Here is a 24901-nt window from a genome sequence, read left to right on the forward strand (position 1 = left end):
GAAACAGTTGATAGAATCACAGACTCATAGAATGGTTTAGGTTGGGAGTGTCCTTAAAGATCATCCTGTTCCAAACCTCTGCCCTGGGCAGGGACACCTTTCACAGACCAGGTTGCTCAAAACTCTGTCCAACCTTTTCTTGAATGTTTCCAGGGATGGGGTAGCCTCAGCTTCTCTGAGCAACTGCGCCATTGTCTCACCACCCTCACAGGGAAGAGTTTATTCCTAATATATCATTTAAACCTACTCTCTTTAAGTTGGAAGCCACTCCCCCTTGTTCTGTCACTGCATGCTCTTGTAAAAAAAATCCCTTTCCAGCTCTCTTGCAGCCCCTTTAGGTACTGGAAGATGCTCTAAAGTCTCCTTGAAGCCTTCTCTTCTCCAGGCTGAACAATCCCAGTTCTCTCAGCCTGTCACTCAGGAAGGGTGGTCAGCCCTCTGGCCATGTTTTGGCCTACTCTGGACTCACTTCAGCAGGTCCACATCCTTGCTATGCTAGGAAAGATAAACTTCAACCATTTTAAAATTTAGCAACTGAAATAAAAACAAGGTGCCAGAAGAGCTTGACATCATTTCTTTGTATTAGGAAAAAGTCAGGACTATCTCCTTGTTTTTCAAGACAATAACTGCCCTCATTCCTCTGGTGGCCAGAAACAATATTGGCATTTACTGGCATGAATGTTTGTGAACTAGAAACCCATACCTAAGAGTGACCTTTAACAGAGCTTTTGATGACAGTGAATTGTCAAAAGACTCACGGAGAGGGGATATGGTGACATGAATTACAATGTGTCTCTCACAGTGAGACACAAAAATAGTAATGGAAAATGGGTTTCAATTCGTGGACAGATGTACAATGAGAGAAAGTCAACAAGAATTTATGGAGAACCTCTTTTGTTGAACAAATCTGATGTCATTCCTTGAGTGCTGATGAACTTGGTTGCTAAAGAAAGTTATGTAAATGTATAAAGTATTTCACTAATTACCACATAAGGCTCTAATTAAAAAGTTAGCAGTGTACTATCAATTAAGAGCACACTCTGCATTAAAAACTATTTAGCTAAGTCATTATAAAATTATCTGGCCATGGGAAATTGTCATCAAATGTGGGATGTCTCCAGGCTTCTCTAGGCATCGATCCTGAAGTGTGAAAATGCAAGATTAACATCAGGGATCTGCAGTAACTGTATAATCCATGCTGCTAAAGGGTGTAGATGAGACAAAGATTAAGATGATTTAAAAAAAAAATACAGAGCAACTTGGTTGCTTGGTTCACTTAGTAAGATGGTCCCAAACAAACTCAAGATAAGATAGATAGGTAGACAGATAGATAGGTAGATAGACAGATAGGTAGATAGATAGGTATAGATAGATAGATAGATAGATAGATAGATAGATAGATAGATAGATAGATATAGATATATATAATACAAGTGCAGCAAGAATTGAAGGCCAGACTTAAGATAGTGAGAGTTTCCTTCGAAAACTGTAACTTTGAAAAAACATCCAGAGTGGACATGAGATCCAAGAAGCTGTCATGGCATTACTTAAGTTTAGAGGAAGAAGGATGCAGAGATTCCAAAGACAAAAGTGATTTTTATTGCCATTATAGCAAATCAAATACTGGAATACTATTCCATTCGATACTTTAAAAAAATATAAAAAGTTACAGAAGGTATAGAAAGAGCCTCACAAGTTATTTAGGTGCCCAAAATAAATAGCAATGATAGCAAGACAATTAGAAGAACTTGGTCTACTTAATTTATCAGAAGGGTGTGACAATTCCAGTACACAAAATATTTCTTCAAGAAGGAAAAGACTGGTGTGATCTGGAGAAAGACTAACAAAAAGAAAGAGCTGAAAACTGAAGTCAGAGATATTCAAATAGGAGATAAGCCTGCTTTAAAAACAAACAGAGAGATGGTGTTTGACCAGTGGAAAAAAATACCAGTGACTGTGGCAAAGTTGTTATTTCTGGCAGTCTTAAACCCCAGGTTGAATGCTCTTCCAAAGATGTGCTTTTGTCAAACATAAGTTCCTGGGCTCAGTGCCAGGGAGAAAGTACAAACACTCAGTGCCTGTAATGGATAGGTGAGCAGACCAAATGACTTCATTGCCTCATCTGGCCTCATATTCTGGGAACTTGTGATCTGGACCAATGTAAAACTTAATGATGTGCACAGCCACGTGCTGCCCTAAGCCTCCTGATTCCTTGTCTAATTATGTCCCCACATCAGTTTCTTCTTCTAAAATTGCCCTAGTGGGGTCTTGGCACAGGCAGACACACTGGGACTACTGTGACTGTCACAGTCATTGGTCTTGCCCTGAGTGAGGTGGGTAGAGAACATAAAAGAAAACCAGTGCTTTTTAATTACACTCCCCAGATTTTTGTGCTGAAATGCCATGCACCGTGAGACCCACCTGACCAAGCACAAGGAAGAGTGAATAACACAGGAATGGAAAACTAAAAATGTGCACAGCCTTTACTTTTCTCCTCCAGCCATCAGCTGAACTGAAACATCAGCAAAACACAACGGCATCTGTGCAGAGATGCTTCACAGCTCAGGAACCCTCTCAGACTGATCCTGGGCTGCCCCTTCACCCTTCCCTCCAAGTAATGCAGCTGCTGAGCCAGGAAGGATTTACTCTGCAGCCCTAATACATGAGAGTACATTCACATTCACAGCAACAAGGAGAAGACAAACTGTGTACCTAAGAACCTGTCAGCAAGGCTGTTGGACTGCAGAGCCAGGGCTGTTCGGAAGCCCTTGCTGTCTGATGGGATGATGGTGGACTGACAGACAAAAGCTCCCACGAAATTGGAAAAATCTTCTGATTCTGCAACCATGTCCTTCAGAGTAACATCTGTGATATTGTCAGTGCAGATTGCCATCTTCTTCCCCTGTGGACAATCAGGGAAAAAAGAGAGAAGATGTTGGTTGTTGATAAGATGTGAAAAAGTTTGGGAAGAGAGAGATTGCAAACTGAATGAGATTCATTACTTTACCTTATAACAAGTTGATGTCTCTATGTGTCTGTCATAAGAGGGACAAACCACAACAAACTGTGCCATTGTCAAAGCTCCCATTAAAGCCTTGTAAAGCCTCAGAAACACGATGTCACCTCTGGCAGGTGCCTTATCCAAAATCTGTACTGTGGAGCACTCTTCTTTGTTTATCTTGACAGCAGTGTTTACTTTCAGAGCATACTAAAATGGCTTGCAAAGGAAAACCTTATTTCCCTTGCCTTTAAATAGTATACTGTAGAATACCTCTTTATTTGGGATTTAATCCAGATAAAATAGTTTCAAAGCACAAATACATGAAATCCCTAAACAGATCTACAGCCTTCAAGACTGCTTTAATGTCGTATGTCAAGATCAGTGCTAGAATCAGAGCAACAGCAATGAAAGACAAATTACCAGACTCACTTTTCCTAACAAAATTTCAAGCAGTCACCACCTAAGCATATGTTGTACTGCAGTACCATTGTAGTAGTTTGGGAAAATGAAGACCAGATCCACAGAGGAGAAAAAATATCTACATTTGTGGATCTAGCTGTCAGCAGCTCTAATCCAGGTGCAGTTAAACACACATAGAATCCTAAAGGTATACATAATGCTGTAAAGAAATGTGACTACTCATTTGTCTTAACTCATGCAAATCCTTTGATACATGGCAAAAAGACTTCAGAACTGTACAGGGCTGATCATTATTGTTAACTACACATGTTGGCTTTCATGGGGCAATGCACAACACTGGTGCTGCTCTGAAAGTCAATTTATGTGTGTGACAATATGCTCTGCTTCAATCCAAGCTCCAGACAGAGCCTGTTTAACTCACAAACAAAAACACATTTCTCTGCCACTGTCCAAGGCTGCAAAGTCAGCACTGGGCATCTCGGCCACTGGCAGACATCAGGGTGACCAGGGGCTCTGCATGCATCTCCAGTGAAGCAATGAGGGATACAAATGGAAAGCAGTTGCCAGCTGAAAGACTCAAACTCTTCACTGGAGCTCCTTGGTGGCAGCACACAATGGTCAGGGTCATGATACAAGTGACTTAAAGGCACAGGAAAAAAAAGCAGGGATGAGACAGGAATTTTCTTCTGAGCTTTATGTATGTGCCTATAACACAGTATCTCTGCTCTGGAAAATCATTGGCTGCTCAAAATCCTCTTGCACTGTAAAGCAAGGTCCAAAGTGAAGTGTTTGCACAGTATTGGTAACAACTCAGCTGACAGGGAGTCTTAGTCCTGTCTCAGTGTTACCCCAGAGCATCAGCACAAGCAGCAAATTGGTCCATCCTCCCGACCCTCAAGCCCAGCTGAGCTCACCTCATTCCCACACAGGCTGATGTTAAAGAAGTGGAAGAACTTGGTCCCTCGGGAAGTGAAGCTAGGTCCACTCATCAACGAGCCCACCTGGCTGAGGTTGCTAAAATTGTAATTCAGGCTCTGGTTATCCTTGACATAGGACACCAGGCAATCACTGAAGCAGGCAGAGTGGTCCTGCAAGGCAGAGGCATCCATTAAAGAGCAGGTATGGAACAGCAGCAAACCATTCACCTCAGAGTTAAAGCGTGGGTGCAGACAGGACTGCTTTCCTTGTTAAGGATGAAGGGGAACTCTGTCCTATTCCTGCAACTGATCTTTCCCTAGGGATAATTCCCATTCCCATTTCAGTCCCTTGCAATCACATATCAGGAATAAAATGTTCCCTAAGCCTGGTTTTTCTGTTGTCTGCTGCATTAGCCAAGAAAATGCAATTTCTTGCTTTCTTTTGTTCTGGGTACTTTTAGGATCCAAATGTTCCAGCTTAAATCCCTGTACGCAGACCAAAACACGTCCTTGGTTACACTTGCATTTTGCAAAGGAAACACAAGAAACAGCTCAAGAAACAGGGCAGGATATGAACACAGCAGAAGACAGGCAGAATACAAACAAACTGGAGCTGTTCTTCCAGTACCCGTGCAGCTCCTTGGACATGATAAATGTTTACTTATGCACACAGTTTCATATAAGAGCAACTTGTTACAGGTTTCTAAAGGCCCAGAAACATCATCCAGCTGAGGAAGTCCCTGAGTTTAAAAGAGCAAGCATTGGGATAGCTTTGGTGGAAGTAACATAGATACTTGCCCTGTTAGTACATTGTCCACAGTACAGCTTCTTGAAATTAACCTTCTTTTGAGCTGAAGTTATCACTTTTATCTGATTATTTACAAACAGAAATTAGACTAGTGACTGTCACCCTGGTTTTTTTTAGTTTTTCTAAGCCTTCTGATGTTTACATTCTTGAAACAAACTTTCTCACACACTTCATGTAAATAACTTATTGTTTTGCATTCTTTTATGGAGGAGGAGAAATTTGATGGACTGTTGGTTTGTCCAGTGTCATTGGAGAGGTGGCAATTTCACCCTCCAATCCACTGTCACTTTTGGAAATCTATAAATGCTGGAGTCAGAAATTAAAAGTTCTCTTTTTACCATCAGAGAGCTGCGTGTCCGTGTTGTGTTATTTCATGTCCTACAGCCACAAGTGACATCTTTGGTGGGCATATTGGTTATAGCCATACTCCAGTGCTCACAAGGCACGTGCCTGTAGGAAAGCACTAGAAGCAGCCCCCTGAGAGCTTCCAGCCCAACAAAGCCTGTCTCCATCTCCCAGAAAGGCTCAGGCTGGGTACCTTGGTGCTCTTGCTGCCAGGCCCACACGGGATGCAGGCCTCCCTGCCGTACACCTGGTGGATGGACAGGAAGGTGTTGGCTGGACACTCCTTGCACTGGCTGGTCTCCTTGTCGATGTAGTGTCCTGGAGGGCAGGGCACGCAGGACGAGCCCGACTGCTCGGAGCCCAGGGCACAGGCCCGGCAGGAGGAGGCCACTCCATCCACTGCGTTGGTCACCGTGATGGAGTAGATCTTGGCCATGTCATTGATGAACTGCCTGCTCTGGAACGAGAGCCAAGGAAACCACCCCGGGCGTCGCCACATTTCTCTTCACAGAGAAAAGCAAGGCACAATTCTTCCCAAGAATATTTCTGGGTTTCACATTCTCTGAACATCAGAGAAAGAAAGACAATTCTTATCATTTGCTGTGCCTGTGTTTGTGCAAAAGTAGAGTGCAATATGGAGATTGTTTACCCAAAGTGATGGTGTTTTGTTTCCTTGGCTTGTCAGGGCCAAGTGTGTGTGTGTTGGAACTGCTGGCTGACAGTCACGAGATTCTGTGCAGTTCTGTGCAGAGTTGAGTGCTTGGCAGATTCAGTTTAGATGTAATGTAATATAGTATAATTTAGTATAGAATAATATAGTATAATAAAGTAATTAATTAGCCTTCTGATAAGATGGAGTCCTCCTCATCATTCCTCCCTGCCAAGGGGATCCCTGCAAATACTATACCAGGTGTCATCAGACTGGGGACACCACCCACACCTCTGGGCACCAATTCAGTGATCAGCTTATCCATGGCTCTGTCCTTCCTCATGGATTGTTTATGCCCAGCTGCCTCCCAGGGGCTGCTTTGTGGTGAGGGCCCCTCATCCCTCATGGGAAACTTGTGAGCTTCAACAGAGGGCTGGAGTTCTGGCAGAGAGTGTCCAAAGAATGCTCGTTTGTAAAGCCCCCCACACAAAGAAGTACTTACATCTTGGCCCTCATTTATTCTCTGAAAGGCCCAGGTGAATGTGAAGGAAGCATTTTTGGAGATGATGTGAGTGTAGGATTGTCTTTCTTTGCTTTTTTCCCATGATTCCACCACATTGGTATTTTTTCGATTAACATCCTACAAAATAGGCAAAATTAAAAAAAAAAAAGGAACAATAAAAAAGTGTGGTCATACTACTCTAAGTAGCAATGATCTACTGAGTTTTATGATCTAGAGATTGGCATATAAAAAGGACTCCACAACTGCATTTAACATTTAATAAAGCAAACATACTCATTTTGTTTTGCGCACCTGACAAATTTTCAGACTGTTCTAAATTGCCACCTAATTTCCACTCAATTCTCTTTAAATTTAGAGTAGGTTCCTTTAAAGAGACACTAAATACCAAAAAGAACCAGCTTCCTCTTTCAGTGGAAGGGGCAACAGAGCCATTGCAGATCCATTTGCCTTCCTCAGCTAATGAACATTCATACAAACATCTGTCTGCTGCTGTACTGATCCTCCAGGTCACTGACAGGATCAAGTCTAAATTTCCAAACTGTCCTCTTCCCATCCCTCTGTCCCAGACCTTCACTTGTCACTCTGTTACTAGATGCTAACTCAACAGCACACTGATAAATTCATCACTCTGATAATTTCACCACTCAATTTAACAGGGGAAAAATTGGCTCCTTAGTGCCCAGTGATTTAGAATAAGCAGATAGCCAGGAATGGTTCACAACTCACATGCTGGATGAATTTCAGTAGGTCATTCATTAAATCCTTCCTGCAAGGGCACTGCAGATACTAAACTAATGCCATGCTTAATCATAACAAACCAAGTGCAACTAATCACACCTATGCAGAGGTATTACAGTGACTTGTGGAATACCAGGCTCAGTCCCCAGTCATGGAGAAAGAGGTCTCACTTACTGCCATAAAGTACAGCACACAATCTGCTGAACAGATGGTCTCAAAAATAAAAGTAATCCGTCCGAGTTCTGACCCAGTTGCTCCCGTCACTGATGTTGGAGGTCTGTTTAACAAAGAAGGAACAAAATATTTATACACTGCTCTCCAGACAGGCAGCAGTCAATCCTTCAAATTCCTTTTTGTTCAGTGAAGCCATCCAAGTCCTGCCACAGAAAACCTGTCCTTGCAGAATGGTGAGAGCCTCTGCACTGAGTACCAGGTGCAACAGGGTCATTTTTTAAGTGTCTAAGATCTTTATTGTACACTTCCCTCCTTATAATGAACACCCAGATTTGACCATATTGGTAGGGAACCTTATTATTAAAACACATTACATACTTCAAGTGATTTACACCAATGTAATTGCATCTACCTCAGCTGGAAAACAGCAGAGGGAGGGTGGGGTTCATCTTCCACACCTTACTGGTCTTAACATTCAGCACCTGGTCTGAGCTAGGAGTCTAAGCTCTCTGAGCTCCTTCTTTTGACAGAGAGACACAAGCACCTCAAGCAGGTATTTCAGCCTGTCTGAGTGTGCAGGAGTGGTGACATTCCCATTCTCCTGCAGTGCCTGCATCTCCCCACTGGCACCAAGGGAAGCACAGACTGTGGAGGCTGCCTGGAGCCACAGGGCTTGGCTTTCACTAAAATACTTTTAGGGCAGGCTCCATCTAACCCATGGCAGGTTTAGCTGTGGAATAATTTAGAAACAGAGGGATAGCAATATCTTTACTCAGCTTCCAGACAGCCAGCTGGCTGCATCTTGGACTGAAGCAAATACTGCTAAAAACCAAGGACAGGCTTGCCTGCCTCAATGGACAAACTGGGGACACGGGAATAAAATTCAAGATTCCTCTTGTCTCTTATTCATTGCATTATTCCTCTTCAGAAAGGAAGACTCAGATCATCCCTGGGATAGTGTGAAAGAGGTATGAGAGACAGAAATAACTGAGAAATAGATGAAAAATAGATTCCTTACTTAAATCCTGGGATGTGCAGGCTCAAGATAAGATAGTCATTGTCAGAGCCTCCTGCCCCACTCTGGATGTGATCACCAGCCACCTCCCAACCTTCACAAGACAGAAAAAAAAAAAAATCAATAAATGGGTGGCAAAAGAAATCTATGTTACCATAATTTTTAAGCAATTCAGCATGTCAGTGCATTTTAAAGATGCCTGATATAAACTACAGAACAATATCATGATGATTTGAATGAAGAATTTTAGCAATTGTTCAAACCACTGATTTCACAGGCAATTTTCACCTTTCAAATCAGCAGAGCAATTGATATTCCCTGATCTGTGCTGTGCAGTTCAAGGGGGATAATCCATCCGATATCTTTCAGCTTTAAAAAAGATGAATCAGTGAATCTGTGTGTTAAATGTTAAGCACATACTTCAGTTCCCCTCTGCTCAACACGCAGAATTCAAAGCTTCAGTTACATCAGTCTGACAGGGTGGATCAGGATGAGGAAAATCTGTCAGAGAAGGCTGGAGAAGTCCCAAACAAGATCATTTTCAACAGTGAGGTGTGACTGCTCTCTGCTGCAATTTTAGCACATGTGCAGAGAGAAAGCTCTGAGCACTAAAGGAATAAAATTACAGACTGCAATTAAGTTTTCCAAAGAAATTATGCTTGATCTCAACAGGCACAGTTATCACGAAGCAAAAAATGAGATAAACTAGGGAGAAGACAAAACAATGTTTTTTTCAATGGGGATATGAATGCATCTGTAGATGCATTAAAGCCAGTGTGGGATAGGTCTTTGCTGAGGGAACTTCACATAGGCTGCAGCTCCTGCCCTCCTGTGGTATTCAAGAGATTTTCTATTCCTTTGTGATACTGTGACACTGCTTCCCACAGGAAACTTCAAGCCTGGTGCAACTAAAGGAAAGGGAGGAAACTGTGCTGTGAGTTGTGCAGCCAAGAGCACACTCATTTTGATGGATGCTCCATTACAGCAGGGATCCATGCAGGAGGCAGGCACACAACACAGGGAGTTTGGCTCACCATTCATCCCATCACACTTCGAGTTGCCAACATTAAAGCAAGATGTCTTCATGTTTCCTGGCAGGATGTTCCACCACTTGTACTCAAACCCAAGAGCTGGTTCAGTCCCAGCAGGGCAGGCTTTGCACTCTAAGGGTGAGACGGCAGAAAAGGATATCACACAGCCAAGGCACATGTCAAACAGTGTTTTGAAGAACATAGAGAATGCTTTTTTACTCTCTGGTGCAAGTCATAAGCAAAGAAAATAATTTATTTCTTTGTAGTCAAACAGTCAAAGGCTTATCAGGACCAGCAGACTGGAAGTGAGACAAACATTTTGTAAACTGTAGATCATAACATCGTGTTAAGTAATCTGCAACTGGTCCCCCAAGTCACACTTACTTTTTAATGCATTCAGCTGAAAGTTTGATAAACAAGAGTTCCTCCAAAATGCTGTAGGGGACCATTGGGCCAATGCATCTCAGAATCAACAAGCCAGAGTTTAGACTGGACAATATTGGCAGGGTATTCATCTGACTGGGCTCAAATTGAGGTTTTCGCAGGAAAGAATTTGGCATGGATAGGAGAATGGTTGGGGAGGAATTGCTGACTGGAAAAGTTCTGATTCTCCTCTCAGAATCCCCTAAAATAACTCTCAGTATGTTTATATCAGCCAAGAAATGTATCCAGAACACAGCAGGTCAACTTGGAGCAGCAATCCCAGATGAGAAAGAACTCAGGAGAGATAACAGGTATCCACATCCTGCTCTCCAATGTTATTTAACAAGTATAATACAAAATTAACACTGGCTTATGATGATATGCCACTAAACTAAGTCACAAGCAAGCAGATGACTGCTTTTGGAAACACACAAATTTTTTTTTGCAGACTCTTACCCTGTGTCCCATCCGAAAACGTGCCTGGCGGGCAGGGAGTACAGGAAGATGAGGCATTGTTGTAAAAGCCAGGATTGCAGGGTGGACAGTCCTGCCTCTCTCCAGAAGGAGGTAGGGTCAATGCATCAGGGAGATCCTCTCTGCAGATCTTGGGTTCAATCCACTTGTACATGATCTGAGTCTGGAAGGAGGAGACACTGAGCTCACATGAAGTTTTAAGATTAGATGCACCAATGAAGGTCCCCTTGTAAACTAAATTCAGGTGTTCCCATCATTTGAGGCCAAAAACAGATCTTGCACGCACAGGACAATAAAGGGAAGCACAGATAAGGGCAACAGAAGTGACTGGGTTCACAGGAGATTCCAAGAGATAAGGCTTTAAGGACAAAACAAAAATGTAAAGCTTAAAACAACTACTATTTAATTAGTAAATTTCCTATTTAATTAGTAAATTTAATTCCTAAATTTCCCCATGCAAGTGGTTCTGAAGAACACCATATAAATAATTCTAACTGGATATGCAATCTCTGCATTTTAACCCCAGTAACACAAAATATAACTTCTGCCATATCAAAGCACTTTATTTGGATTAGCAGAGAGAACCACAAGTTCTGCATTTTTAATTCATACTGGCACCCTGTTCTTTGAAAAGTCGCCAATTTCTCTCCTGCCATTTTTCACCTATTGAGAAAATGTCAAAACCATGCAGGAGCTCTCCCCAAGCCCCTCCAATCCTTTGTCATCACATAAGGAGCAGTTTATGAACACCAACTTGAGTCAGGCCATGGTGTTACCATGGTGTGACCTCTTCGTCATCGCCCCCCTTTGAGGACACAAGTTTCTGTCTTCAGGAAGAAGCACTAGGTGAGATGCATCACCCCCAAAGTTGTGTTTAAAATTTCATCTGACCTTGTGTCTCTCTCTGAAAGGGTTTTACATCTCAAGGTGAAACTTAGCTGAGTTCCACAGCTGAGAAACCCAACTGGCAAGAGTTTAACCTGTCCACAGTTCCCACTCTGGGTACTTCCACCCTTTGGTCCCAGCAATCAGGGACTTTTGAGGCTGGAGGCTCAGGTAAGGGAGATTTCACCTTATGAATTTAATCCAGACCCCCTGTCACCCTGGGTGTTGAGCTGCTTGCAGTCAGGCTTAGCCCTCTGGTAACACAGAGCACCTGAAGTATTGATCTCTCTTGAAACTGTTCCACAGAATAAGCTGGAAGAAGCCTCAGTTCAGGCTCAGGACCTGGCTCCTGGGAGTTCCAGTGATGCTGAGGCTCTCACTCTCCATCCCTGCCTGTGCTTTGTTGCAGCCATGCTGTGCCAGGTCATGTTCTCTGACTGACCCATGGACACAATGTCCCAGCTTGGCACTGGTCCTGCCTTTTCTCCATGGACTCGTCTGGCCACCTTGGCTGAATCTGGTCACTGGCACAGGGTCTGCTTTGCCTGCTCTGCTCAAGCACTGAGGGACTGCTCCTGCTGCCAGAGTGGCACCTCTTCCTGTGGATCAGCCTGTCCTTGCTGATCCTGAACACCTGGAGGATTTTCTGGAGAATCACCCCAGAAATGTTTCAGCAGCATTGGGGTGCAGAGTGTTTACAATAAAAAGGCTCAGGAGCTGGCAAAGCACCTGTGTGGCTGCCCAGAGCCCAGACACACTGCCTACCAAGGGAATCCTCCTGCATCTGAGCAGAGATAGGAGGGCCAGAGGGTGCCTGTGGCCATGTGGTGAGGGGTTCCTCAGATGGGGGGGCTGAAGCATTCAACTTGGGATTTTTAAATCAGCAGGTAGAAGAAAAGTCAAAAGTAAAGTGTATAAATCTCCAGAGGCTCCTTCTACACATGGAATGGGACAACAGAAGGGAGACAACAATCTATTGTTCAGTGAAAACCTGGCTTATTTTAGCAACCAGGGATCAATAGGCTGGTCCTTTACAGCCATTGTTCTCCTGTAGATGGCCTGCAGAGTCAGGCCCTCTCATTGAGCTGCATCACATGGAGAGATGTGGAGTACAGCAAAGCTGAACCAATTTCCAGACATGCAGAGCAGTGAAACCAAGCCTGCAAACTCAGCCAGTATCTGTGTGCCCGTGACACCTGCTGCTGTCACTGCCACTGGACAGGGAAGGCTGGCTGCAGAAAACCCACTTTGCATTCTAATGATATCCATCAGTAAAGGGAAAGGCCAGTGGAAAAGGGGCAAATAATAGGAGACTTGGACCACACAGGGCAGTGACAGAACAATCCACAGGAGGCTGCAGTTAAAGCTGTAGCTGGGGGTGTAGCCATGAACACTGCTGCTGATTTCTTGAGTCATTAGAGACAGTTAACAGAGCAGAAATCAGTGAGTCAAGACCAGGTTGCAGAGCCTGACAGCTCTGGGGCTAAACTCACTGCTGCTTCTTATCAAAGCATAGGAGCTCTCAGCTGGATTTTAGAACTCACTGATCAGGAGACTCCAGAATACTCAATCCTGCCAGCAAATATTAGGCCAGCAACATACAGGTGTTAGGGAATTTGACTATTTGCAATTGCATCTGAGAGATAGGATCTAAGAGAGATGGGAAAGGAAAGACATGAAACAGGCCTAACCATGTGTCCACACCTCTGTGGGCTTCCTACAGCAGTAAACAGCAGTTTCTTCTCCAAATTCCTCCAAAAATTCCACTTGACTGCTAGGACAAAGCCAGGCTGCTCTTCCAGGAGGCCCCTCTATGAGAGACCAAGTGAATCTGAGGTCTCTGAGTGAAACAATGTCCTGAGAGTCCAGGTGATTTGAGGCATTCCATGGGACAAGCACATTACCAGCAGCTGAGCTGATGCACATGAACACTCCAGACTATGTATATACCATTATTTTACCTCACCACAGGCAAGAGTTTAACCTATCCTTTGATGCTAAAACCAAGGGACATGACACACTTCATACCTATGCAGCCAAACACTCCTCCACCTGAAACAGAGATGGTCATATCCAATGCTCCTGGGCCATGGAATCACCTGAATTATGCCTGGGTGCTGCAGGGACAGTCATCACACGCTTAAAGTATGCTAGAAAGATTATTAACAGCTAAAGAGATGGGTTTATGCTGGGACAGTACTTCACTCTGTGTTCCAGCAGAGCATGGAAGCAGCCCCAGTGACTCCATCAGACACATCACAAGTGCAGGGAGCTTATCATCTCACCAAAACACATCCCTTAGGCAGACCCAGACCTGTCAGATTCTTACAGAGGGGTTCTTGCAGAGAGGGCAGGCAAAGGACAAACCCAAAGCCACAGATTCTATACTGAAAGCAAAATTGGAAAAGTAATTGGGAAATGGATTCCTAAAAAGAAGTGCCTTGCTTTCAAATGCAGAGATAGCAATAAGGTCAGTGAGCTTTAAAATAATATCTTGCCTTCTACTTACTTTTCCCTCCTTATCACAGGGGGTATGGATCTGGAAAAAGTCTTTGCTTGTGCATGGAGGTCGCTCTATGCATGCACTGGATCCCTCCTCTAAAAGAAAAGGTGAGAAAAAGGATATTAAACTTTCAAATGGTCCCTGGAAACAAAAGTAACAAGCTTGAAATATGGAGGTTAAAATGAGTCAGCAGAAAATTATAAAACAAAAATGAAAAATCAAGCTTTTAATGGTGTCTGCATGAACCTTACCCTGAAATGAGGCAGGGGAACAGGGGAAATATTAGCTGTGCTTATACTGTCACACTGGAATTCACTGATTCAGTGTATGCAGGGACAATTAATAGGAAGAAGTTTTTTACTCTGAGGATGGTGAGACACCAGAACAGGTTACCCAGAAAAGGTGTGAATATCCCATCTCTGGAAACAGCTAAGGCCTGGCTGGAGAGGGCTTTGAGCAAATTGCTCTATTGGAAAATTCCCTGCCCATGGACCAGGGATTGGAATGAGATTATTTCTAAGGTTCTTTCCAACCCAAACCATTCTATGATTCCATCAAACCCTCCCCACTTCAACACAAAAATTTACACAGTTTACCAAGCATGGAAATATTTTCTCACTTGATAAGGAACAAAACCACTCTAATCCTGTAGGAGCTCCCTTTCAACACTGGCCCAATTTTTTCTCTTGCCAGATAATTTTGCAATATTTCCATTCCCACTGTGAGCAGAGGCACAGGTCCCCAGGCATTTGCAACCATTGGTGATAGCAGGTGCTATGGTCAGTAACTGATTCTTCAAGAACTTTCTAAAACTACTACAAGGAAGAAATATGAAAACCTTTTGACTATGGAGAATAGATTAGGACCATGTCATTTGAAGATCACCACCTAAGCATAGCTAGAAACACAGAGGACTTTGGGACTAGGCTTTGCAACTAGATCACCCCATTTTCCAACCCACAGGAGGCAGGGGCAAGGCAGGAGAAAGTGTTTGGAAAGGACACTCCTCAAAACATGTTAAGGCTGAAGGCAGTGATGAAGCAAATTCCTGTCATTACCAACTCATAACACAAATTACCACGAGAGGGCACAGCATGACTGCTCTATCCTGCAGAAGAACCATCCCTTTCCTGCTCATAAGAGTCTCCATCCCTTCATGTTAACACTGATGACACTAACAACGTTTGACTGTGGCCCATTATGTATCTGTGTGCCCTCTGCATATTTTGGGAAGCCAGTCATTTCTCCCTTTACATATCAGCTGGAGACTGTCACTGCTGGATACAACCACGCTCTCATCTGAAACAGCCCATGCCTGCACATACTCTGACCCTCCTGGTTTTGCTTGTCCCACTTGGTTTATGTACCTGCATAATACATTTCTTCTTTACACTTGGTGCACTCTTTAGCCCCTTTCTCAGAGTAAGTGTCTCGTGGGCACACCTGGCAGCCAGATGCACCTGGTTTGTCACTGAAGGTACCAGGCTTGCACGCGAAGCATTCAGATGTGTATGCAACTCCTGTAACAAAAATTCTGGGTAAAGCACTGAAAGAGACCCATCTGTGACTGCTGCCTACCTGGGCTTATGGCTGAGAGCAAACCAGCTGTATAAAACAGCATAAAAATCACATTCACTTTCACCACTCATTTAATACACTTTGGCTTTGCTGACCCATAATTTAGGTTTTTAATCTTGGTAGCTCAATTAAAGTCTGACCCATCTAAGAACCTTATGTGACACTCCCAGTTTTATTACACTTAGCCCAGGACCAAAAGAGCAATTCCAGTAAAAACAGATCATATGAATATTAATTCAACTGTCACTGTTATGATATATATCCAGTTATCACTGTTGAGAGACTTACAATAACCACGGTCTTTCTATCCTACAATAGAGAAAACCTGGTTATTCCTTTTTCTCTCTATTTGCTAATCCAGTCTTCTCCAGTAGATGGCAACGTTTTCCAGATAAACTAATTTTTCAGCCTTTCCTCACTGAGAAGTTTTGCTGTTCTGTTTCTACTCTTCAGAGGAGGAGAGAAGGGGCAAGGGGCTAAAAAAAGCCACTTCAGTGCTGTAGGCACAGCAGCAGAAATAGCACTTGGCAAACATTGTGACAAAAGAGTGAGATAAAACCTCAGAGACAAATTCTACTTACCTTCAATTGTGATGTTCTTCACTAAAACTGGTTTTACAACTTTGGAGCCCATGAGAATCCCTGTTGTTCTCCAGTACAGTATATTGCTACCTGATTTCAGAGTTACCTGCAACAACACATGTGAGTTAGCAAACATCCCCTTGCCAATACATTGTTTTATTTCCTACTTCCATTCAAATTTCTTGCATCCTAGCAGCTTTTCCTGTGCTGTTTAGTGGGTCAAGAGGTAATGATAAAACAATAGACAGATGCTGTACAGACATATCTGAGGAGTGCCAAAATGCGCTTTATGAAAATGTTTCTCAACACCCCGGCTGGAAAAACACCAAGAGCTGTTTCTGACCTTGTTGTAAGCAGAATTTGGAAAAAGCTGTTCCTGTCTTTATCCAATTACCCCTGGCACTCAAGAGCTTTTATCTCCAGCCTTATGCTCAGATATAGTCAATCAGTTTGTTTTTAAAGCCTTGAGATACACTTTCATAAAGAAACTCGACATGACCCAGAGTTCAAAAATCCAGTTCACAAGTGAGTTTTGTTTACAGGTTTTAAAAATCAAGTTCTGTCTGCATGTAACAGGGTTATGACCAGTAAGCCAGGCACAAACCATGGCTATCTCCAGCAGCAGTCTCATCCCTCCTGCTCACTTCTGACTGCAAACAGCAAATGAGATGCAGAAAACAACCTGGTTTCTGACTGCCCTGACCCACTTCTGTTCATGGCATGGTGCAGCAAGTGACTGCACAACCCCTGTGGAAGGGTGGTGGGTTGGTGGCATCGTGGTTGAGGTAAGGGGCAGTAGGAAGGCAGGAAAACTCCTCCAGCAGCAGTTTTGGTGCCTTCTGCCTTCAACTCACTTGTGTAACTACAGTTTAACTCTCATCACCAAAAGCAGCAGGTTCACCAAGCCCCTGCCTGGCCTGGTATTCCATATCTACTAGCTCAGTACAAGATGTTTAGTGCCAAGAGCAGGACAATGGCCTGAAAGTGCTATATTTTCACACAAGAAGAGGCATAAACTCTACCAGCATAAGGGTCCAGGATAATGTGATTTACAGCAGGCCTGGCAGGACCACAGTTTTTGTTCACCCAGGATGAAGAGCTGAAAAATTTAGCAAAGTAGAAGTACAGCATATTGTATCTCCCACACCCGGACTTCTGCTACCTGCAGGGGCAGAGGAGAGCTGAGCTATCACGTGTAGCAGGGGAACTGGGACCATACTGAATCAGGTTGTGTGAGGTGAGGTACCCAACACCAGCTCCAGGGCAGCAGGACTCACCTGCTGAGAGCAGAGACTGCAGCAACTGGAAAATTGTGCTCACGGAAGACACCTTGAGAGGATTCACAGAAAAAGCCCTTCAGGGCAGCCAGAATCATCATCTCACCTAGCTCATATGTCTACATTTCAGCCAGCCATCCCAACCACTTTCATAGACAGTGAGAACACTTGCAGTCCCCAGATGAGGAGCTCAGATGGCACCATCTCCCATGCAGACTGCCTACATCCCTCAGCTCACCCAAGTCAGTGTCCTGGCCTTGGATCTACCTCTCAGCTCATGCCACTCATCCCTCCTCAGCCAGCTTTCCAGCCTCCCACTGTAACCTGCACTGGTCTTGCACCTGACCTAACAGGCACTCCAACCAGAGCTGGCTCAGGAACACCTGAGGTTTCTCCTCCAGGAGGAAAAGCACACCAAGGAAAACAGAGAGCGTGCTGCTGCCTATGCCCACAAAAGCCTTTTTCTTCTGGCACAATGTCCCCTGTGCTGGGACTTTGCTGGTGTGGCTCTGGGGACAAGGGTGTGATGGTGTAGTGGAAGCCAGGCCTCAGCTGATGAGCTGGTCTGCACATGATCCTGTGAATGTGATGTTCACAGGGCAAGCTCAGCCAGCTGGGTCACAGCCCAGCCAAAGGGCTCCTGCCCCCAACAGGCTCATATTCCTGCTGCAGGAGCCACCCTGGTGCTGCCAGCTGGTTTTTCACACAAGCCCCCTTGGAGCAGAAGTTGGGTGCAGTCCAACTCTTCTGCACACACTTGGGAATGCAATGCCCATCCTGCTTGTCTCCACATCCACACCCCACTCCCAGTGCTCTGCCAAGGCACAGAGAATAATCTTGTGTTCTCATGAGCAAACAACTGTTGTACAAGATTTCAATTACAATCGTGCAAATTTGCATAAATCTATTCAACCTCATAAAACACTTAATTCAAAGCCCAGGGAAATCAATACAAAGTCTTGCATCTATATAATTTCCTTTGGGATCAGCTCCTTAGGGATCTCCACGACTTTTCCCCTCAGTGCTAGGAAAGCTCTGCTTCTTCAAATGCATTCACAGGAGCTGGCCCATGTTTGGTGTCTGGACAGAGGAAATTACAGACATTTATAAATGGAAAAAAACTTCATGAAGGAATTTTTCACACACTTACAGAATGAGAGCCCCACTCCCCGTTGTCTGTGAGCTTCACCCATTTGTCTGCTGTGGACTCCATTTCTTTGCACTGGTCATTTTGTATCTGTTAATAAAAACACAGGATCAGTGACTACAATCAGGTGCATCTCTCTGTCAGCACAATGAATTCTGGGAATGATAAGATTTAGCTCTGTTCCTCTTGTCTACATATTTAGACAGCTGCTTTACTTGTGGCAAAATAAACCCCCAACTTTCAACATCTGCAACAGCTTAACGGTGCCTCCACCAGCCCCCTCTGACACAGATGGTAAAAAAAGAGCAGGATGAGATGATCTCAGGCTTGTCCTCAAACTATGTGATCAGACAAGGATGCTGAGCATCTTGTCTTGCTGCTTCCTCCTTCTCCTGAGCATAACAAGACTTAATTCCCTAAAATCCAGAGGTTTCTAAGTCACAGGGGAAGCAGGAGTGGATGGGACAAAGCTGGGAGACAAAGTGTTTTCTCTATAGCCAATATGAGCTTTGCCTTTGGCCTGCTGCCACCTGACCTAGGGATGAGATTTGTAAAGCTTTCAAGGCAGAGGCAACATGCCATGGAGAGTGTGCCCTGGCACAAGTGGGAGGCTGGCTGTCCCTTGCCTGGGTCCAGGGCAGCTCAGAAGCATTTCCTTACAGCAGGGTTTGGTGCACTTTGTTCTCCTTATACCTGTCCTCTCAGATGAAAAAGTATCAAGTCCCTTTGAGGCACGAGATCACACACTCAGCTTTTATTGCACCAGGGAGAAAGGCCACTTCAACACTTTCACACACTTGACCTGGAGTCAAGGATCCTCCTTAAAGTTGCTCCAAATCAAATCTGAAATAATCTGTGCAACTCCACATCCTCCAAAGCATCTCTACACTCAATTCCCACCTAGACCAACTGCATTGAGGAAAAGAGGTGTGAAGAAGCAGCTGTGTAGAAGGTAGATCCCTAATTATCTTGTGCAACCTGAGCTACAGCACCCTTTTTTTCTTGGTTCCCACCTGCAAAGAGGAGGTAAGAATATATAGCCTCTTCTTATCAGGTGTAAAGGGCTTCAATATGTAAATAGAACCAAGGAAGGGGGATAAAACACCTCACCATTTCCCAGTAACCTGCCACTGCCACTGAAATTCCACTGTCCAGAGCTAAAGTGTCATTGTTAAAAATATTTAAGTGCAAAGGCATGCTGGAGGAAAAAAAAATGACTTTTATAGGAGAATTAAATATGGTTTCCCTGAAATACTGAGGCTGAGTAGGAATTTATGGGCATTTCTGTAAAGGGCTGCAGTACTCATTGCTTCTTGAAGAGGGGATGATAAATTCAGAGAAGGCGAATGAGTGGGACATGGATAAAAGCAATAATCAAGAAGCCATTTTCAAAGCCAGTGCTCACAGAAACAATATATTTGCAGATCTGCCAGTCAGTCAAGCAACTGGAGCTGGGATTCATAATCCTGGCACTCTCACTTGACAGCAGAAAGCATAGTTGCTGCTTTCTTCCCATGAAGAAGGCAGGGTAGTCTAATACAAAATAGAAACGGCTAAATAGCATTGCCTGCACGGTCTGTTATCCAAGTGCAGTAGCAATCTATCACCCTGATGTAGCAGCATGAAGGTGCCTCCAACAGGTAATTTTTGTCTTCCTTTCCCAGCCTGCTAAGGATAAGATACTTTGCACTTTTTCCCAAACTTCAGTAAATATTAGCCGACACCAGCTAAGAGTTCTCACTCCTGTGAGGTGCCACGAGCTGTGTCTTTCTGATGAAAAAAAGAGCTTGTCAGACTGATAAAGGGCAGTAACAGAGGAGACTGAGAATTTCCAGTTTTCTACCTCTCTGAGTGGTGAATCCCATCACATTTTTCTCTGTCCCAAATAGCAGGTACAACATGCCAAGGACAGTGGAACCTTCCAAAGCATCTCAGTAATGTGGGGCATTTACACCCACTGCCAATCCTGGTGCTGGGAATCCTCCAGCTCACTGGACAGCAGCCTGTCCCTCCAGATGGGCAGAGAAGGGTTGCCTTCCCCACTCTGGTCACTGCTGACCAGACAGTTTCAGCAATTGAGCACACCATGGTGCAAGCCCAGCCAGGCTGTTCCCATGTCAGAGCTAATGATCCCCACCCCTTCCATTTCACAGCACAGACACACCCTCAGAAACTAATTCCTACTGAAAGTCACCCTAATTTCTCCTGCTTTTCTTTTCATTTAATTACTAAATTACTAGGACACAAACTGACCTAAAACTAAAGGTTTCCACATAGTACTACTTTGGAAGAAGTCTTTTTAAATGTCAAGTCCCTTCAAAGACATCTCCAGTCAGACACCCCTAAATAGGAGCATCTATCACCAACACCTGTCTTGCAAAAGGCTGGACTAAATGGGGCAGTCGTGACCCCTAATGGCAAAATCCCAGTCCATGGCAGACAGGATCAGTTCAGACTGAGTTATGAAGATTAAATAAATGCCACAAGACAGAACAAGTGACAGAAAGAGAAGCAGAATTTTTTTATGTTGTTCAGCAATAACAAGTTATGGGCATGCAGGGAACTTAAAAGGGGGAAAGCTGCTGCTAATCATCTGGGGTGAATTCTTACAATATAAGGTTGGATTCACCATTTAAAAGGCCTTACAAAAAATTCAAAGAAGATGTTGTTGTCAATATACTGGTACTCAAAGAAGACAGAGCCGGATTTCTTCAGGTGCACAGCGTAGATGAGAGAAACTGTACAGTCATCCCTGTTTGACTCAATGTAATTCCCTCGAGGTGTCCATGAAGAGCTGGTGAGCATAAACAAAACAAGCCTCAATTGAGATCACAGATACTGAGGAGACTTTTTGTACACTACTACTACTACACATGTTACATAATAAAGACCCCAGAATTCCACAACAGCTAACTGCAGTGAATTTTTAAATTTATTACAGGATCTCCATTTATTTTTCAGATATAGTAAATATAATAATTTTATTTTATATCTATTTTTATATGTTACATGAATAATATAAAACATAATACTTCTCACTGAAACTGTGCATGGGAAAAGATATGGTATGAAAAATTTAGGAGTCAACCTATGTAAGAAAGGTTTATTATCTACAGGTTCAATATACCTTCAATTACACTCAGAAACAGCCTTCTGCAAGCACCACAGGTCTCTAAATAGGCTATAAAATGACCTTTTAGCCATATTCACTATACCATGACCCAAATAAGAGCAGCTCCAGGCTGGCCTTGAACTCAGTGGCTGCTGATGAGCCCAAGGAGACCATGCTGACAGCAAAGAGATGGGGCTACAGATTTCTCCTCCCAGCTGCTCTTGTCTGCCATTAGCAGGGCTGGCTACTCTCTGCAGAGCCTAGATGAGTCACTAAGCAGCTTTGTACTGCTGAGCTGTCCCAGGTTTACCCCCAGCTGCCCAAGCCAGGTGCAAGCAGAACTCCTCACTTGTTGCAGCTGTCGGCTTTGCCCTCGGAGGAGCCGAGCGCCGTGTCCATGAAAGTCGCCACGTTGGAGAATCCTGCTGGCAGCTCATCCCACTCATCAAACTTGATCCCACTGCCCAGCGAGTAGGTCCCCTCTGCACACTTGCTGCACACCTGGTTCTTCATCTCCAGGTACTCACCAGAGGCACAGGAGAAAGCTGGGGAGACAATAATTTACAACATAGGAATGCATTCGTCAATCCTTATTAATTTCCTTTTTTTTTTTGCCACTTAATTAATTAAGATTGAACTTCCCAGGAGCACAACAGCAGAGCTACCAACATCAGCTGAAAAATTGAGATGTTCACCTGGGTTTTCACTGGCATGGCAGCACTGAAACCAAACCCCAGTGACAGCTCCTGATTTGCAGCTCACCTCCATTGGCAAAAGATGATTTTTAGAAACAAAATCTCGATTCACAGATTGTGTTTAAAAGCAATTTGTGAAAATGAGGATTTATAATAGATTTCTCCTCACCCTTACTCACCCAGCTGTTACACTTTGAACTCAATTAAAACCACCAGTACTTGAGAGCCAGAACAGACTTCTCTCACTCACCTAAGCTAAGAAGGGCACACAGCAGCAGGCTGATAGTCATATAACACTAAAAGCCTTGGCTGAGAGTAGCAGACCTAATCCAAAGGCCTCTCTGTGTTTCTCCTCACATGAACTACCTACAAAGCCTCAAACATCTTGCCTGATAGACCATGTGGTCTTGGAAAAGGTCACCCACAGGTTTGTGACTAGAAGATGAGGATCTTTGATTAGGGTGACATTAACATGCTGAGAAAATAACCCCTGGTTGTCAGCACAGCAAAGACATTATTCAAAATCTGTGTAATTAAGGGAAGTACAATTAGGAGGTACAGTCACAAAGTGGGTTTTTTTTTTTTTTGATGTCTCTAAAATTATTTCCCCCAAACAGCTGTATGCTGCTTTTCCCCCTGATCATATCTCTGCCTGCTAAGGGAAGATTATTCCCATTATGAAACAGATACCTGGACAGTAGCTGAAGTCCTGTATGCCCCCAGAGCCCCATGCCTGTGTCAGGAATCATAATTCCTGCCTGGACACTCATTTCAATGGCAGGCCATCCCACTTTCCCTCAGTACCATGCTGCATCCTGTCCTCTTTGAGACTGAACATCCTGAATGGAAAATAGATGAGCACTTTCTGCAGCCCATAGTACTTCCTACGATGTTTGCAGATTTTTTAACTACGCCAGTCAAGCCAAAGCAGGATCTAGAGCAATGCACACAACTGACATCCCAAGAAATGATGGGATTTTCTTCTGTTTCACACATGCCACATTGCACAGTGACAGATCTTTCATACACTCTCTTTGACAGACATAAACTCATTAGCCTGGGAAACTGCAGGATGAGACCAGACTGGCAGCCAAAGTGGTGAAACTGGCCCAAAACAATGACGTCGGCTGAAGTCCCAGAAAATGTGGTTCCACAGATGTGCCAGGGTTTATCTAAACTGCAGAAAAACTTGCTTTATTGTAAGTACTTTGATTAACTCATGGCTGCATAACATGAATCTCCATCTGAACCCAACTAACAGTTCTGGCTCCCATTTCTGCCCCAGTACCAGCAGGATTTCTTTCTGTAATTGTCCTTGATGCATGCCACTGGAAAGCAGATTAAAGGTCTATTTTGATGGAGTGATCTGCCAAAGGATCATTTTTCCTTCTTGGTCCTATCAGCACACTCTGAATTTGAACCAGTGGCCTTCAGACCAACAGATTCTAGCCCTGTTGCTCACTGGTGATGGGACCAAGAAGGAAAGTGGGCAGGATCCAGGCAGAGATGGGTGTGGGGTGGGAATAAACAAGGAAATCCTGCCATGATGGATTTCTGTGAAAGACTGACAGACAGACAGAAGATCCATCCTCAGCAAGGGCAAGTGGTTCACTATAAGCAGTAGGCAGAGCTGACACCCCACCTGACTGACTGTGTGACCTCAGCTCAAGCCGTAGGATGTCCCTGCACCTGGGGTGGAAACAGCTTTCTTTAGACAGAGATTTGGGCAGAAGCAGTGAACACATCCCTGTGTGTCTGAACTGTGACTACACTTTCTACAGCTTTTCACCTTAAATACATAAAGATGTCCTGACTCACTGCGTTAGCATTATTAATAAATCTTGCTTAATTTTTTGCTTTTGAAGAGTGCAGAGAGAAGCCATCAGGAAGGGAAGTAGAAAAGTAAGCTCTCTCATGACATCATTGAATTCTTTTACAGTTACAATTTTTTTTTTTTAAGAAAGCTAAATAGCAAGAAATTGAGAGTGCTGTTTAACCATTCCAGAATCATGAAATTCAACTAAGGAGTCAAGAACCGTGAGCAATTCACTGCCATAATGAAGATGCTGAGGGCAGCAGAGCCTCCTCTCCCATCACAGTGAGGATAAGCAGAGATTTTTACTTTAGCTATTTTTCACTTTAGCTATGTTTTAACCCCTTGCAAACTGATCATTTGAGAGAAATAAAAGAGTACAAGAGATCAGGCCAGCTGCCGTGCAGGACACATCATCCATCCCTCACCTTCCAGGAAATAGGTGAGCCTTTATTTTATTTAGGTAGGGAATTACCTTCCTTCAAGAATTGTATTTAAAAGGCAGCAGCATTTCCCATCAAAACACATTCCCCTGCAAGCAAACTGGCTCTGAGCATGCCAGCTGCTTGCCAGGTTCAATTTGGGGCTGAATGTGGCTAATGGCAACATGAACCACTTTCATCACTGGAACAGATGCAACATTTGGTGTCATTCCAGCTGGAGAAAGGTGGGGAGGAAATACAGTGTGTCACGAGCATGAAGATGGTCTCCTCTCCTAGAGTCCCACAGGTTTTTCATCAATGGGGAGACCAAAAGCCAGGGCAAACTTTCTTTAATCTAAATTGCATCAGT

The 24901-nt window shown here is 43.9% G+C and overlaps 1 protein-coding gene across 1 annotated transcript in view; it reads right to left on the minus strand.

Moving 5' to 3' along the window:
- Positions 1–24901, minus strand: part of ELAPOR2 (endosome-lysosome associated apoptosis and autophagy regulator family member 2) — a 96853-nt gene that overhangs the window by 11576 nt on the left and 60376 nt on the right. Inside the window, exons 3-16 of the mRNA XM_059847460.1 lie at positions 21951–22146; positions 21136–21283; positions 18493–18579; positions 16066–16171; positions 15274–15426; positions 13913–14001; positions 10501–10681; positions 9625–9753; positions 8594–8684; positions 7576–7678; positions 6643–6780; positions 5685–5948; positions 4336–4509; positions 2713–2902 (exon numbers count right to left, since the gene is read on the minus strand). Of these exons, the coding sequence (XP_059703443.1) occupies positions 2713–2902; positions 4336–4509; positions 5685–5948; positions 6643–6780; positions 7576–7678; positions 8594–8684; positions 9625–9753; positions 10501–10681; positions 13913–14001; positions 15274–15426; positions 16066–16171; positions 18493–18579; positions 21136–21283; positions 21951–22146 (2049 nt within the window). The remainder of the gene's footprint in view (positions 1–2712; positions 2903–4335; positions 4510–5684; positions 5949–6642; positions 6781–7575; positions 7679–8593; positions 8685–9624; positions 9754–10500; positions 10682–13912; positions 14002–15273; positions 15427–16065; positions 16172–18492; positions 18580–21135; positions 21284–21950; positions 22147–24901) is intronic.

This window comes from Haemorhous mexicanus, chromosome 5 (assembly GCF_027477595.1).
Source record: "Haemorhous mexicanus isolate bHaeMex1 chromosome 5, bHaeMex1.pri, whole genome shotgun sequence".
NCBI lineage: Eukaryota > Metazoa > Chordata > Aves > Passeriformes > Fringillidae > Haemorhous > Haemorhous mexicanus.